Here is a 17,393-nt window from a genome sequence, read left to right on the forward strand (position 1 = left end):
AAATCAGTTCTTTATAATGAAAGAGGACCAGGAGGTAAGACATAGTCAAAAATGTACCAAGTTTGTTAAGGTGGAGGGCGGAGTGGTGGCTCTGAGTCCAAGGATCTGCACTGGTATCCAGAAGACTGCTGGTACAAATGCCTAATACAAGAAATTGTATATGGTGAAATAAAGAACAAAATCAAACAGAGAGTCAAACCAATCTGCCACCAAGCCCAATTCAAGTTCAAGACAATAAAAAGCTAAATTCTTAACCAGAATATTTATCACAAGAGCTGAACACCAACACAAAGAGTTATCCATGATTTCAGATGACCTAGAAATGTTTACTAACCTTAATAATAATTAATAATTCTTTACATTTATATAGCTCATAGACTTGCTCTGGTGATGTGACATGCTGCACTCCCAAAGACAATTCCGAATAAGATTACCACAGCAAATGTCAATATGGTCCTAGAATGACAGCGCCCATAACAAAAACAAAAAAAAATTGCTGTCTTGGAATGATGCTAAAATTATTCAATTAATGTCAGATTCAAATTTTTGGGCTAAAAAAACTACAGAAGATGAAGTTTTACAAAGATAACTCAGAGCAACACACACAAAAAAAAGAAAAATGCAGATCACAACACCACCTAGACTGACTAAACTCCATCTTGGTCATAATGCGGCCCTGGAGAGAGTGGCAGGTTAAGGCAAGGCCCAATTGCACACACAGTTTGGAATCACCAATTAGCCTAACCAGGCAGAAAAATCTACAGAGTCAGGGGTAGAAATGTTGTCTACACAAACAATGCCTGAACTCAGGATTCAGATCCAGAATGCTAGACCCAAAAGACAGTCAAAGCCATCCAGGCCTTGAAGAAGAAGGAAATATTGTAACCATATACTGTTTTTTTTCTAAGCAAAATGAGCACAGGAGTGTGTCTGTGATAGGCCGATGTGCAGTCTGACATTGCTTCCTGCAATCCTGTATTGGGAAAAGGTAGGCTCAGAATATGAATGGTTCTCTCATCTTGGTTCAGACTGTTGGGGGAATATTTGGGAAATTTAAAACCAAGTCAGAATTTTAATTATAATATTTTCACATTCAAAATTGCAATACCCTTGGATCCTTGGATGCCAGCAATTAAACAAACATACAAAAATGAAAGGAAGCAGTTCACAATTTCAAGGAGACTTTAACACCCATGTAAGTCACATCTAAAATAATAAAAGGGAATGTTCTCTATTGTCTCTCTCTTCACTTCCCGATTAAAGACCAAGAGTTTAAAATGGCAACATCTTGTGTTCATCACCACTATTGTGGTTCATCTTTGTTTTGTCTGTTAAGTTTAGGTTTTAGCTTCTCCTTGGCAGTCCCTTATGTAGTAACTACAACCTTGCTATTATGGATATCAAGAAAAATGGCCTCCATGTTCTTTGATCTAATTGGGAATGTCTTTTCATCATACAGCCTTCCTGTAAATGTTAATCAATGAATGGCTCATTGCTGACAATGAGACATACAATGATAGGGAAATTATCTGAAATGCAAGTTTCCCTCTTGATTACGGGTGTTGCTTTCAGGGATTCAGTTCTATAGGTTCCTAAGTTGATCTCATTCATTGTTCATGCTCTTGCGTCTTTTTGTTTTTAAGACATGATGTCATTACAGCACCGTTTTGAAAGGATTTCTTTACCGTTTTGTGCTCTTTTTTCATGGCTACTGTTTATAATGTTACTTAACATTATCATGAACAACAAATGACATGCTGGTTTCAAAGGATTATTGTGAGACAAGGAGATAACCAGGAGATAATAACGTGAAGCAAGAATTGTGGTAAAGGAAAAACAGATTAGAGTTGAAAAAACTGAAATTATCAAGTAACAAGACACAAAGTCAAAATGAGATTCAGACGTCAAAAGCAGAATGAATTAAATCTGACACTTAAAGAAGTTAATGCCAGAATAAAGTTTCAAGATGTTTGTCCTCCAAAGGATAATGTGCAAATGGATTACCACCATATGGTCATATACTGTCTGTGGCATAATTGATCAGAGTCATGTGAGGCATCCTATTGCTTTGCATAAACAAATATACACAATGGAATGGAATAATTAAAGAAATTTTTGTCAAACTGAATTGAAATTACTATGCTAAATTGTATAGAACAGATTCTACACAATATAAGAACATAACATAAAACAAAATACACCTATAAAATAGTTAATTGTTACATCATGCAACTATTATAAAGGTTGGCAGCAAAGAAATACAAACATCCAAGTTTTGGATTCAAAACAATGTAATATCTTCAGCTAGCAACAATAGGGGATGAAGAGTCTGAGTTATTATTAGGAGTTTTGCAGTGTTTATTTTTAATTTAACACAGCGTTTCTCAACCTTTTAAGTATTTGTGACCTGAGTTTTCATAACAGTTTTAATCGCGCCCCCCTAACGTTTTTTGAAACCCTAATAAAATTTATTCCTATATATTGTGCTGCCGATACACCGCTACAAGTTTCAAATTTCCCTACGAATAGCGAAATTACGCCACATATGGCAACATTCGCGCCCCCTTTTTTGTTAAAGATTGAGAACCGCTGGTTTAGCACTTCTGATTTTAGTGATTGATTTTGTAATGATTCTCTCAGTACTTTTGACTCCAGCCCATTCTGCCTTTTCCATTTATAATACTGCCATCTTTGAGTTCATTTTCTCAGTTTTGCCCCTGGCCACTCTTCTTTCTCCCAGTGTCTATTACAGTTTCTTTGCTCTCCAGGGTAGAGTTAAAAACTTCTAGCTGGATCAGATGACATCCACAGGTAGCATTCAGTTGTTATTGCCTATGGAGTAAGCCTCAGTCAATACATGGCAGTAACTCTGTCCTCTTATAAATTGCTCCAGATGCTGGACATTCTGTATCTAGCTATGCTTTCTCCTTTGCTGTAATGGTTGCTTCATGTTAGCAACTGGTTAATAAAAATGGTGTGTGAAATCTCCCAGATCCTTGTGAAAATAATAATGATGTTCACTGTCCAGTGGGCTGTTTCTTGGACTTCTCAGATGAGCTCCAATAACCGAGCTGTGGCATGTGAGGCCGTGCTGTCCTCCTGGTCTTAGTTTGATAATATCAAAATCAATTCTGAAGGACTTCTGAAGATCCTACGTGTTACTTAGTACTGCCATTTATGTTCTGTTTTTTGTTAAATATTGTATTAAATGACTGTCTGCTTGACTAAGGACAAGTATGAAAATAATTTTTTGTCACAAGGCAGTGAAGAAGCTAAACTACACTGAACTAAGACCTATGGAGGGGGAGCAGAACAGGTAAACAGGTCTATTAATACCACAAATGCAGCTTCAGACGAAGAGATCATGTTCAACACAATTCTACAGACTAGCATTATGGCTTTCAAATCTCATCAACTTCAAGTCCTATATTCTCAGGTACAGTGCTGGTTTGTGTGTTTACATAGCAGGTATGACCCACCAGACAGATTTACAAAACCAAAGGTGTCAAACTGACAGAATCTTGTGACACTTCAAAGCGATTGCTGTATGCAAAAGTATAAAAGTGAAAAGTAAAAGTTTCCTGACCAGAGAACAGAAAACAAAGCAATTTGTTCAACTCCCCTCACTAGACTTAAACGAAGCAGGAAAACGTTCAAAATGATGAAAAGGCCAGACAACAGTGGCCACCAAACCTAAATTGACTCTTTCTCCCATAAAGCTCCCATTTTCAGCTTTTGGGCGCACATGTCTCAGCTTTAAAAGACGCTGTTCTTTGGTTTGCTTTTCTGCTCCATCCATATGAGTGGCTGCTGTGTTGGAAATGAAAGCCTTCACTCTGCCAAGCACTGGACCCTAACCCATAGTGCAGGTATGAAACTGCAGTCCCTTTGCTTTGGTATCTTCAAATTACATTACAAAGAATGAGATGTGACTTCACTGCCGTGGTCTCTGTACAGTCAAAGCACTTCAGAGGCTCTCATTGAACTGCCCTGTGCAAATGGTGTAAAGGCTGCACAACCGCATGCATTCAGGCTTTAATAATATCAGTCATTAAAGTGTTGTTTCCTGTGGCAAAAAAAAAAGTTTACAATGACTTGTTTACAGGTTTACAGGGAGGGCTCAGGAGGGTATAGCGAAAGATTCCCTGACATCACTTGAACCCTGGTACCATTCTCAGCTGAGATATTTTCTGTGAGAACATCACTTACCTTTCTTGTGTGGGTTATGTCGTGTGGGCATGTTAGCTGGCAATTTTAAACTGCGGACATTTTACTGTAGTTTTGTATCATACCCAGGACTGGCTTCTAATATTTGCCCAGTGCCATTAGGATGCAGGACAGGTGAAACAGACCAAAAAATGGATGACCATCAACGACCACCAGTCTCTGTATATTGTCACGCTTGGGTCACAGATTTGCACAGAGACACAGGAGGTTGTAGAAAAGAAAGGAACTTTATTCAAAACACTGCAAACAAACATTTGTCTCTTTTCAAAAGTTTAAACGTGCTCCTCCATGACAATTCAGAGATGACAGTTTCCCCAGGAGGAGAGAATGTCTGGGAGAGGGGTAAGGAGAAGCAAGAAATCAGTTTTAAGCCACTGAGAGAAGCCCGTACAGGCTTTTTGACAAGGCGGAGTACCGCGCAGGAGGCAGATTACGCGACAGAGCCAGCCAGAAGGGAAAGGAGAAATGTGAAGGTAGATTGTTTGTTTCCTAGGGGTTTCCTAGGGTTTTTCCCAGGGGCGTCTGTTTCTTTTTGGGGGTACGATTAGCTTCGCAGCTCACAATATCTATTTTAATCCAATTACTAGATCGTGGAGAGCCAGAGTCAGCCTGACATTAAAGGAGCAACCAAACCTGGATGGGATGCCAGTCCATCAAAGGGCACATTCACACACACACCTACACTCGTTCATAGTGAGCCAATTTAACGTCACCAGTCACTTGCTCATTACTGCTATGTGGACAGAAAACTGCAGCACACAGATAAATTGTGAATGTTGGAGGGTTAGCTGTAAAAGGGCTAGGAAACAAACTAAACTAAAAGTGTATTCATTAAGTGAAGGGAAGAAGAACAGAGCAATTGTAGAATTCCTCCAGGGTTATACTGTATGTGACAACAAGTCAGTTTTGAAGAGCATCAGTAGTAATATCAGACAGAAAATGTCAAATGGATGATTGATGACCTTAAACCCCACCCCAAATTATGACTGATGAAACATGTGTGAAAATATGATTTATGAAAACATGAATTATGACATTTACCCCCACCCTAAATTATAAATTATGAAATGTATACCATAACCTCCAAATTATAAATTGTGATCCTTATGCCCCTGTCCTGACACATAACATCATTGTAAAAACACCAGATTCAAAACTCATAATAGGAGCCTCATTTAAAAAGTACACTTCTCTTGCTTGTAACACATAGCCAAGCAATTGTGCACCTTTGAGCACTTATTAAAATAATTTGAACGGTGCCCATTATTCATATCAAAATATACAAAGGTCGTAAGGAATGTAAATGTAATGGAATGTAATGTCATATTTTCATAAACCAGATTTTCACACATCATGTTTCATAAATCATAATTTGGGGCAGGATTTAAGTTCATCAATCATTCATTTGACAGTTTCTGTCTGACATTACTACTAAACATTCCAGCCTGGAGCTACTGGGAGGATCTGGCCCTTTCTTTGAAAACTGGGACACTGGGTGGATAGGAAACTCTGACTAGATAGGGTCACGACTTTGGGAGGGCATGTTGAAGTCATGGAAATTGCCCTAAAAAAGGCAGAGGAAAAATCTTGACTTGGACCAAGAGATTCAACATAAACAAAACTCAGGGACAAAATTCCTAACAGAATTGTTACTAAAGTCAAAATTTCAAAGAGAACAAAGCCCATTACACTAACCAAAAGTCAAGTAACAAAAACCACACAAAAGTTTCAAAGCCTTAAGCTGAATCTTGGAGAACCAGGAAATGCTGAGATACGTCATGCCTTCCAGTTGTTGCATGCTAGCAACGATCTAGCAAAAGTATACATAATTTACCCAGAATGGTGATGCCCACAAAAAAAGCAAGACCTCATGATGTAAAATAATAAAAACACTAAGAGGACAGTTTAGAAGTGTTGAAATAACACTTGAAATCGTTTCCTCATAATTCAAAGCACCTATTGGGGAAAAATGTAATACAACCTAATAAGTAGAACTTGAGAAAAGGTTGAAAAGGAATAATATTATGACAGCCCTAGACTAGGACTGCAATGGTGAGCTTGAAACCAGAAGGTAAGTCAAGTCAAGTGCTCGACTAACAGGAGGAAAAGATGGAGAATGAATGGCGATGTGATAAGTTGGGTGGCACCACCCACCTCACCTATCCTACAAGGATCTGGACCTATTGAGGTAGAACGAGAAGGGCTTCAGGGTTATTATTTTACTTCTTTTGTTGTTGAATTTTGGGGATTACCTTTGTGCATCTCATTCTTTTTGTTATTTTATTAATATAACATATTTTTTTAATACTGCAGCACTGTGCAGTGCTTCCAAGTGCAGCCCCAATTAATCATTTCATTGAGCTTGTAGGCAGCTCACTAACTTTAGAAGTACAGCTTACCTTAGCCACACTAGAAATGAGATCAGGTGGCTGTGGCAGCTTTGCCCTTTCTATGAGTTCCCCTGCAGCTGGCACTGAAACTGCTCTTTAGAATGATGGAATGTCAGTGCATAGTGCTTCTGACTATGTGAAGAAGTCATCCAAAGCTGATACAAGAGTCAGCGTCGTTACAATACTATAGTCTCTCCTTGGCAATATTCTGGGTTCAAAGGCTGCTCCAGAGTGTCCTTATCCTCCACAACATGCATGTAATTGGTGACTTTAAAATGGCCCAGAGTGGGTGACAGTGTGCCCTGCAATAAACTGGCACACCATCTGCTCTTTCCTCTGTCCAATAACCCAGTATTGGAAAAACAGATTTGGAAATTGATGTGCTACACACACATCACATGAAACTGGCTTGCCTTGAAAACATATAAAAAAAAGTAAGAAAAATATAATCTGGGAGAATCTCAATTTAGACTGCAGCCCGTGATGGTCAAAAGATCTTCAGTCAATTGAATACATGACACTTGAGCAAGAAGGCAGTAAGCAGAAAGTGAGCATATGGAATACCAAGAAAAAGGTGGAGATGAAAGTAATGAATGCTCAAGTCAGGAAGTCGTATATAAAGCAAAGTTCACAGAGTGCACTCTCAGTACTGCGTGTGTTTATGAAGTAGCATCATCCTCGGCTGTCCATTGCACTCATGATCAACACATACACCTCGACCGTACCCCCAGCGCCTCCTCCACGGAGTCCTCTGCCATCTTCCATGATGAAGACCTTTGTCTGGTTTCTGTTCTTCTTGATCTTGGTCCAGATGATTGTATTTGCTTTGTTTTTCACACATCAATGGAAAAAGAATGATATGGTAAGTGCTTATCTATTTCACCCTCTCTACACTTTTTATCAGATGTTCTTTTTAACCATCCAATCATTCTGCAAAATTAGAACTAAATTGACAGGCACGTGGTAAAGTATGATTGTAAAAGTTGTAGTCTGAGGGATTCAGATAGTTCTTAGCAAGATTATTACTCAGTGTTAAAATTGAATCATTTACTCATATTTCAAAAGAGGCTACTGATGCACACATGAAAGATTTGTGCCATGTTAGGAGATGACCAGTAGCCCAAAGGTAGACATGTGCAATCGGAAGAAGGGCTTCGCAAAAATGCTAAATGAGTGAAGCATGGTGGGAGAGTTGATGTTAAATGGGGCACAGAGGTTTTAAATTAACAATATATGCATGAAGCAAAATTTAATAAACTGTAATACCATGTAGGGGTGATAAAAACCAAAAGTATCTGTGCTTCAATCTGCATTTAGAGGCTCAAACAGGCAACGAAATGGAGGACGTTTCATATGTTTCATATCTCATCTGATAAAATAAGATGAATACTGGTAAAAATATCCAGAGTAGCGCTTTATTCAGTAAGTAAGTAATAACATTTGAACATGTTACAAAATATTCCATGTATGCTTTATTGATTTATCTATGAAAGATTGGCATGGCAAAGGAAATGCTGGATACATTGAACATTATAATAATATTCGATTAAATAGCAAACTTTAATATTATAAGAAATTTATTGATGTAATGGCACTTTGAACCAATTTGTGGTCAAATTATTCATATTATTCAAATCCAGAGATGGACATTAAAAGTTATTAGCATTTTATTAATGTTTTTACAATATGAGTTTAAAGCATGCTGATATTTAATGGTGGTGTCATACAGCTAAACTAAATTCACAAACTTAAAGTTGTGAACATCTTATTAACATTGTTAACCACTAATTCCCTGAGCTATAACGAATTATGTACATTTCTAGATTTGGTATGGGTCCTTCAGAGTTACCAAAGATAATTGTTGGATACGCTGGTTGGTCCTGTTACCTGACTGGTTTAGAGACCAGGCTTCAGACCTGTTGTGGGTGTCATTTTTATGTTCTCCTAGTATCTTAATGCTTTTTCTCAGCATCTCCTGTTTTCCGACTTAACTTGTGTGGCTACTTTAACTGCTGAATTTTATTTGACACTGTCTGAGTAAATGTAGTCTGTAGTGGACTGGTGCTCAGTCCAGGTTTGGTTTCTGCACAATACCGTCTGGGCTAATCACGTTCAACTTTGGATGGTAGGTCCCTCACCATCGCATTGGATGGAAGGGACCTAATAAGTATGACCAGTGGCTTCATAAATTACTTGTAAGTGAAAAAACGTTAACTGTTATAAACTATTTCAAGGCAACATAAGGGGAAGGTGACTGGGTAATAGATAGATAGATAGATAGATAGATAGATAGATAGATAGATAGATAGATAGATAGATAGATAGATAGATAGATAGATAGATAGATAGATAGATAGATAGATAGATAGATAGATAGATAGATAGATAGATAGATAGATAGATACTTTATTAATAATGAAATCTGGAGCTTTTGTTTAGTGAACAGTGAAGCCCAATGATTATCTCCACGGTCTTTGCTTTGAAGTCTTAATCTGTTAACTTTCTTTGCAAAATGTGAAGGTGATGTGCTTGGAATTTCATTTAATGATTTTGAATAATGGAATAAAATATGTCCTTGAGAGTTTTTGTCTTTTAACTCAAAAACAATGATGAGCTCCAGTGATGGTCTTTTGTTCCATCCAGGACTCAGTACTGCCTGTTTCTTGATGTTGCCAAATGCAGGTTGTGGATTGCAATGAGTAAATTTGTAAAATGAACACATGAATATTTTTAACATTTCTGTTCATCTCTGTTAAGTTGACATGTAATGTTTATTTAAATGTAATCTTTCAGGTTATGTTCAGGTTATCAAAGTCCATGTCATGTCACACACATTCTGATACCCTCACATGGAGTCAGTGGTTAAAGCTGGATGTACCAGGACTTAACCCAGTGAGGACATGCAGAAAGGGCTGAGGCTTGAACCCACTGCTAATAGTCATACTACAGTATGTTTCATAAACCTTCTCAAATTATAGAACAGTGCGAAGATGAAGAACATGAAAAATGTTTATCTTATTCTTTGTGATTACATTCTTAAAAAAATAATAAAAAAGTGGATGCAAATTTTTATGGGTTCATTGCCCTGGTGGTGGTGACTGTCAGGTTATTAAAACCTTGTTCAGTGTTTTATTTGCACACTCAGTTCTGTTTGATTAGGTTTAGTAAGAAAGAATAGAATGCTTTTAATTGCCCAGAGGGAGCTTGGGAGCTTCACAAAGCCAAAATGTGGTTAAAAGTTGCCTGGTTGATGACTACACAAAACCCATCCACCAAATGAAACATTTCATTGAATTTGCTTGAGAAAACTGTGCTGCTTGGGTGAGGAGAAAGGGTTTCTCTAAGCCATGCTGATAAGCACATAAATGGAGAGAGAGAGAGAGAGAGAGAGAGAGAAAGAAAGTGAGAGACCAGAAAAAATTCAAAGCTAAGGAAGTGCTGTACAACAAAGAGCAGAATTTCAGCTTTCTTCACAGTAAAGTACTAAGAAGTAGGTGGGGTGGTAGATATCAGAGGCGATTAAAGTGAGGGCTCCGCTCTTTCAATGTGCAGGTGTTGAGTAGTCGGTACATCCGCAGAGCATGTGACCGGGTGATCATATCATAGTACTGAAAGTGATAAGAAAAAGAGAAATTGTGCAGCAATCCCGAATCCATCATACCCTCTGGAGCACAATTAAAGTAACACATTAATTACACTAAAGCAGAAGGACTTTAATGCTTCTTTAACATAGATGTACTACAACTGTACCCTTTTATTTCTCAGATTCAGAGTTCCCTGAATGAACATTCCGACCTTACTATAATTAAAAGGTTACTCCAATGCGGCAAAGAAGAAGATGTGACAAGCTCATTGCTGGACTGCAAGAAAATTCTTGGTGAATTTCAGAAGCTGTTCTCAAAGGTAAATTCCTAGAGCTCTGGTAGACAGGTGTCTGTGAGATCATAACATAACATTTTCAAACGTGATGGCAATGACCTTCACATTTAGTTCATGACAATTACAAGAATAAGACCCCGATATCCAGAGTTCCACTTAGTCCATCACAAGTCTTCCCTTTCACTGATGATAAAGTTCTAAGCAGTGTTCTTTACTAAAACATTTTAGAGTGATAGAGATTAGACTTTCATTCATTTTAGGTGGTTTGACCTATTAGTCCACAGCAATAATGATGAAGCTGATTCCACAACGTGACTGGCAATCATTAGGAGTGATATTTACAGTCAGTCAAACAAAGTACTAGGGTGTTGTACCATGTTAGCCATTATGAATGTAGTAAGAAGTCAAGTAAAAAGACACCTTTTATTGGCTAACTAAAAAGATTACAATATGCAAGCTTTCGAGTCAACTCAGGCCCCTTCTTCAGGCAAGATGCAATACTAGAGACTGGAGTTCCCTGTGTTTACACAGCAAGAGAGAAGAGAAAAGAATGGGAAGTTAAACTCATGTTAAAATTTAACATTACAACATGGTTTGAGTAGAGACAAGAGTTTTATGGCCAAATATGAGGATTGTTTGCATTTCTCGGACTGACACAGACAACCTGTCTACAGTCCCACATTGAACTGAAAAACTCATCAGAAACTTCAAAAGCCTTTGTTGGACAGTTATCTTTACCAAAGATCTTGACTATACATTGTTCTCCTCTCTTGCTTAATGAGTCTTAGCCTGAAGAGGTCTATTAAGTTTTTTACATTTAAGATGTCTCACTTAAAGGTTTTCAAACAAAGTGATATTCATTAATTCTGCCATAATGCTGGTACTGATATTCCAAATGAGTTTATGTCAATAACTGGGCTGAGAAATCACTCGGGTCATGATAGTAATAATGAGATTTCGACTCAGCCTAGAAGGATGACAAAAACTTCCTCCAGTTGGCTCATTACTGTAATGATGGTAAGTCTTCCATTTGATAGTGATGAAGATGAGAGTTGACTTAGCAATGAGTCATTCAGCTTCCTTCTATAATGCAGTTAAGAATTCCATTCAGCCTATGAAATAAACGAATTGACAAAGATGAAACTGAATATTCCACTCACGGCAGAGATATGCTGGTTATGTTACTGGCCCTATGTAGGGGTGCGAGTGGGTGTGCCCTACAATGGATTGGCGCCCTGGACGAGGAGTAAAGCTGCCACCCCCGAACTCCTGTACTGTATTGAGCAAGTTTAGTAATGAACAAATGAAGTGGTACGTGTCATCAACCATTCATTTAGACATTTATACCCTTTAGAATGAAACTTAGTTTTGCATTCAAAGGCATTTTAAGGTTAATTTTTTGGCTGTTTTAATGGTAAAGTGGTTTCTGCTGAAATATTGTATTGGCCTTAACAGCAGTACTAGCAAGAGTATGTGGCTTATGTGGCATTTCTTTACTTTTATTTCAGGCTGGCAGTCCCTTTGACTGTGAATAGAATAAAAATACTCATTTAATACTAAAGCACTCAGGCTCAGAATGAAATCATGAGACTGTCTGTTTAACTAAAGCAAGCAACAAATAAGAGGGTATAAAAAAACTGGAAAATAGATGGACTGGTGAAGTGAAGTGATAAAGGTGTACAAGTTCTATCGCGGTTAGTTTGGCTGATAGAAATGAAGGTTCAGTAAGTCTAATAAAATAATAAGAAGACACAAATGAGGATGTGAAAGACGTCTGAGTACTTCAAACAAATGAGGAAGACAGAGAGAGAGAGGGAGAGAGAGACTGCAGTCTTATTGTTAAAGTGGACTCTCTAAACCAAAACTGTCACAATCATCCATCGATTTTTTCCAGTAGACTGGCAGTCCCCCATGTTTATAATACCATCAATTAAAAGATAACTTGTATTTTATTCTAATCACTCACCTTCCTACGGAGTAATCCGACTGCCAATGACACAAGAATGAACTTTTCTTTACTCGTTTGAATTAAACAAACACTTCTACCACAAAATTTAACTCAATTGAATTTGTTTCCTGAGAGCAAGCAGGAATTCCAGTAATACTTTGGAATAAGGACCACCTAGACATGGTTCCTGACATGTGACAGTTGCTTTGTTTGGTCTGAATTAAACTTACAAAGCACCCAAGACAAGACTTTAGAATAGCGGCTACCTGTAGTGTATGAATTAGATACTTCCAAGGTGTTAACCGATGCTTGTTTGAACTTAGCAAGACTTAAAAAGCACCAACATGAAGTGTAAACTAGGGGCATGCCATAGTCCATCTAAACCTATGATATAGTGTAACAAGATCTTGACAAAGGCTTAATAATTGCACTACATCAAGCCCTCAAATTCTCAAAGCTTAAAAGCTACCAAAGAACAGCAAGTCCAAAAGCTGCTGCAAGTTTTATATTTTTTCATGCTGAATACTTAAATGTACTGCATTTCATTTTCAGGTTTCTCCAAATGAAATGAAACTCGGAATGCTGAGAGGTAAGTGAATTCTGAGTTATGCAGTCTCTTTGCTCTTACCAGAAAACATTAAATTGATTATTTTGTCTAAGATGCTATTGCTATCTTATCTTAGATAATAGTTTCTTTTTTTTATTTTTATTAAAGGAACACCTGAAGACCCCCATTCTCCTCCCATAGCAGCACACTTGAGGATAGGTGCACCATGCAGTGGCAAGCAGCAGATAGGTAGGTGTCCTTCCACTGCATCGACGCAGCTTGCTTCTCGTTGTTGGGTCCTTGCCAGTTGCCCAGTCTAGTTTGCTTGCATGATGTCAGAGCCTGACCTTTGCAAAGAGGAAACACTCTGTTTATTTGCACACATGCGGCAACACATGAGTCCTATCTGCAGAAAGACAGGCTGCAAAAGTGGTCTAAGTGACAAAAAGTGGGTAAAGAGAACATCTACATGTACAGTATGAGTCACATTGATACTTGGGCTAAAATTAGCCGTGAACATTGAAGCAACATTTTATAATCTGAGTAAATCTGCATTTTCGATTACAATGATTTCCAAGTTCCATCCTGAGAGACTCCATTGGCTGTAGGTTTTCTTTCCAAACAATTTCACAATTAGTTCATCTTTTATTGGCTAACTAAATACATTATGTGATATGTAATTAATGTAATTAAATGATTACATCTTGTCTGAAGAAGGGGCCTGAGTTGCATTGAAAGCTTGCATATTTTAATATTTTCAATTAGCCAATAAAAGGTGTCATTTTGCTTGACTTCTCACTACATTCATAATGGCTAACATGGTACAACACCCTAGTACTACAGACAATTAGTTCATCAGTCCTACATTTGGTTTGAGCTCATTCTTTAGTGAGTTGTGATTTTTATTTTCTTATTCTAATAAAATCTTCAAAAATGTCATTCTTTACCAAAACTTTACATGCTTGAGTTTCCTTTGCCATTTTTTTAAATTCAACCTTTTCTGTAGAGTGTTCTCACTTAATTTTGCCCAAATTTTGACAAGACTGAATGCTAAGGGGTAGCAATTACTTTGTTGCCAGAGCCGTTGGTCTGCTCATTTGTAACAAGTGTTTCTTAATTAGGAGGCCAGTGACAATGGCCGTGAAGTTATTGCTCTACTTTAGCTGTCAGTGCTGTCTGCATCTGTGCCTGCACAGCTCATTGCAAGTCATCAGTATGTCAATGCAATTAAGTGAGAACACCACAGAAAAGGGAACATTAAAAAGAATGTATGCATTTAAAGCTATAGCAAAGAAATATTGTTTTATTTCTTACAAATGTCTACAGTCCAGAGGAATAAAAAATAAGGTTAGTTAAAAGTAAGAATGACACACTGATTGTGAAATTGTTTGAAATGAAAACCTGCTGCCTTGGGGGTCCTCCAGGCCTGAACTTGAAAGCCACCATCTAAAGGTTTAAAACAAATGCATTATGCTAATGTAAACGCAAACATATTCCAAATAAAACTGAGGAGATCTAATGAAGGTTAGGAAAGGTGAGTAACTATCCCTTGCAGAATATGTTTTAGGTGTAAAAAATAATTCTTGTGAAAATAAATAATATCAAGGTTTTTGATCAGATTTTTTAGCTTTATATACATGCAAAAATAACTTTTCAAAGATAATTATACAGATCAGAGTCTATTCTGAAGGAAACGAGCAATGCAGAAGAAAAATTTGGACATGGTGACAGAGGACCACTCAAGTGCCCACCTACCGTAAAGCCAATTCACCTAACAGGCACATCATTGTATTATGGGGAAAAGAACAGAATATTCAGAGAAATACCCACGCAGACAGGAGAACACATGAGCTCTAAGAGACACTGAATCCATGAAGCAACCAATGTCTCCATTTTTTAAACAATAAATTAAGTTTTTCTAAAGGGTGCATCACAAATTGTCACACATTTATGGATCAAATGCTCAGATAGGTGTCATCTGAGTCTTTCCTAAAGCAAATGATTAAAATAACTAGAATCTATATCTATATCTATTGGGCGGAATGGTGGCTCTGAGGCTAAGGATCTGCGCTGGTATCCCGAAGGTTGCCAGTTCGAATCCCCGTCACTGCCAAAAAAAAAAGGCCACTGCTCTGCTGGGCCCTTGAGCAAGGCCCTTAACCTGTAATTGCTCCAGGGGCGCTGTACAATGGCTGACCCTGCGCTCTGACCCCAAGGGGTATGCAAAAACTACCAAATTCCTAATACAAGAAATTGTATAAGGCGAAATAAAGAACAAAAAAAAAAAAAACTGTATGTACAAATGTTTACATTGCTCAAATAAAATTATTTTATTAGAATTCTTACAAACATTGTAGCATTTTTAAGGGGACATCTGCTAGAAATGGGGATGAGCAGAGCAGAAAGGGCCGGGATGTCCTCAGTCTGATCCTGTTACAGTTTTACAGCCCATTTCTTCCCCTGTTCAGCCTTAATAACACTTAGTATGTGATGTTCTAAATATTAGAAAGACTTCTAGAATGTTTCAACTATAATATTTTTTGCCAAAGCAAACTATCTGGGATATAGGTTCCCTTTATTTCATGACTTAATTTCAATGTAGTAAAGCTAAAGGGTATATCACATTATTAAAAGTGAAGCAAAAGATTTCTGCTTTCAGAAAATGAAAGGTACAGGCAAAGACAAGAAAAGTGATTATTGCTGGCTATGTGAGTCTAAAACAGATCCTTACAAGTGACTGACACAATAAAATGGCCTACATGTCTGTGAAGGGAGATACTGACAGATCACCACTAATATAAGGTGGAGGAATTTGATTAATCTTTTTAAAATTATGGGGGATTGTGTGACATGAAGTTGAACTGTGTTAATGATACTGTGGTTGTGCACAATCAAAGTACAGAAAACTAGAAGTGCCAACTTCAGTCCTCCATTCTGCAGTGTGTGTTATGTGTGATGGTTACCAGTAACTAACCAGTTTCAAGGGTTACAACTCCAGTTCTTTTACGTCATGTAACTTAAAGGAAACAAGAAATGACAAAAAGGGAAAAATAAAAATCTGTGTGTTTTTGATTGCCCACTTAACATGGGTTAACCATTGAATGAAGTGCATTCAAAATGCTACATTTGTTTATAACAACGCTTATGCTTATTCTAGAAACCTGCCTGACCAAGAACACCATCACAGACTGGATAACTGACCCCAACCTGGACATGACCACAAATCTGTTTTATGAAACATCTTCAGGAAACTTGGTAATCAGAGAAGCAGGTCTCTATTATATTTACTCCCAAGTCACTTTCTCGTCCATGAGACAGCAAAATTCATTCTCCCAGTATGTCATGCTAAAGGATTCAACAGAGAAGAACGTTCTGCTCTTAAAAGCCATCAGCAGCTCGACTGAAGGGACTGAAAGCAAACTTCATACGCTGTACCAAGGAGGGGTCTTCACTCTAAAAAGAAACGATCGAGTTTTTGTCAATGTATCAGATATTAGGCGTGTGCACTTCAATGGCACCGCAACGCTCTTTGGATTGTTTAGGCTCTGAGAAGAAGTCAAACTGAACATTGGCATAAGGAAAAAGCAAGTCTGCCATCAACACGCAGGCTCGAATGCCTGAATTATTATTTATGCAAAGGACCTAAGACTGTAAGTTTCCAAAATTTTGGAAATTAGTAACTTTTTTCTGGAATGAGATCTCCATTTTATTTGAAGATTTCAGTCGTGGTGTTTTCCAGGCCATGTCGTAGCACTACAATTAAGCTACAAGATGGAACTTCCTGTTTATTAACTATTTATTTATTTGTTAACTACTAATTTAAGAACTATATCTTTTAATTTTTTTATACTATTGGGTATTTACCATGTGAAAGAATGTATGCAACTGTGGAGTGTTGGATCTGTGCCTATCTAAAAATGACTGTAAATATGAATTCTTGCACACAATGTGGCAATTTCAATATCTCCACCAGAAATCAATTTTATGGCTTAGTGCAGATAAAAAGAGACAACATACAGTGCTGGACTGGCCATTCCCACCGTAAAAGAAACCAGAGGTGATATTCATCAAAGTTACAGACACTTCAGTTATTCAAAGACTCTAGAAATGTCTACTGTATGTTGAACATTTGTTGGTAAATTTCAAATATTTCCTCAAATACAGTTATAAATATATTCAATATATCATTTGTTTTTCAATGTTGTGTCAATACTGATTGTGTGTCATTATCTACAGATACTTGTGTTTTTTAGCAGATTTCATTCCATCTTTTAAGTAAGATTTTGAAATCTTCCCTAAACTTAACTGGGACACAGTGTAAGAATTTAAGAACTGGAGTTATGTGTTCCTACCGTGTGGTTCTTGAGTTCATAATTTTACATGCTGTTTTTGGAAAATTGTC

At 37.5% G+C, this 17,393-nt stretch overlaps 1 protein-coding gene across 1 annotated transcript; it reads left to right on the forward strand.

The window, feature by feature from the left end:
* Nucleotides 1-7,255: 7,255 nt before the first annotated feature.
* Nucleotides 7,256-17,190, forward strand: cd40lg (CD40 ligand). Its single transcript, XM_028815799.2, has 5 exons — nt 7,256-7,479; nt 10,383-10,520; nt 12,997-13,033; nt 13,160-13,240; nt 16,149-17,190. Exons 1-5 carry the CDS (start codon nt 7,315-7,317, stop codon nt 16,538-16,540), a joined length of 813 nt encoding a protein of 270 aa, XP_028671632.1. The 5' UTR covers nt 7,256-7,314; the 3' UTR covers nt 16,541-17,190.
* Nucleotides 17,191-17,393: the final 203 nt, after the last annotated feature.

This window comes from Erpetoichthys calabaricus, chromosome 12, assembly GCF_900747795.2.
Source record: "Erpetoichthys calabaricus chromosome 12, fErpCal1.3, whole genome shotgun sequence".
NCBI lineage: Eukaryota > Metazoa > Chordata > Cladistia > Polypteriformes > Polypteridae > Erpetoichthys > Erpetoichthys calabaricus.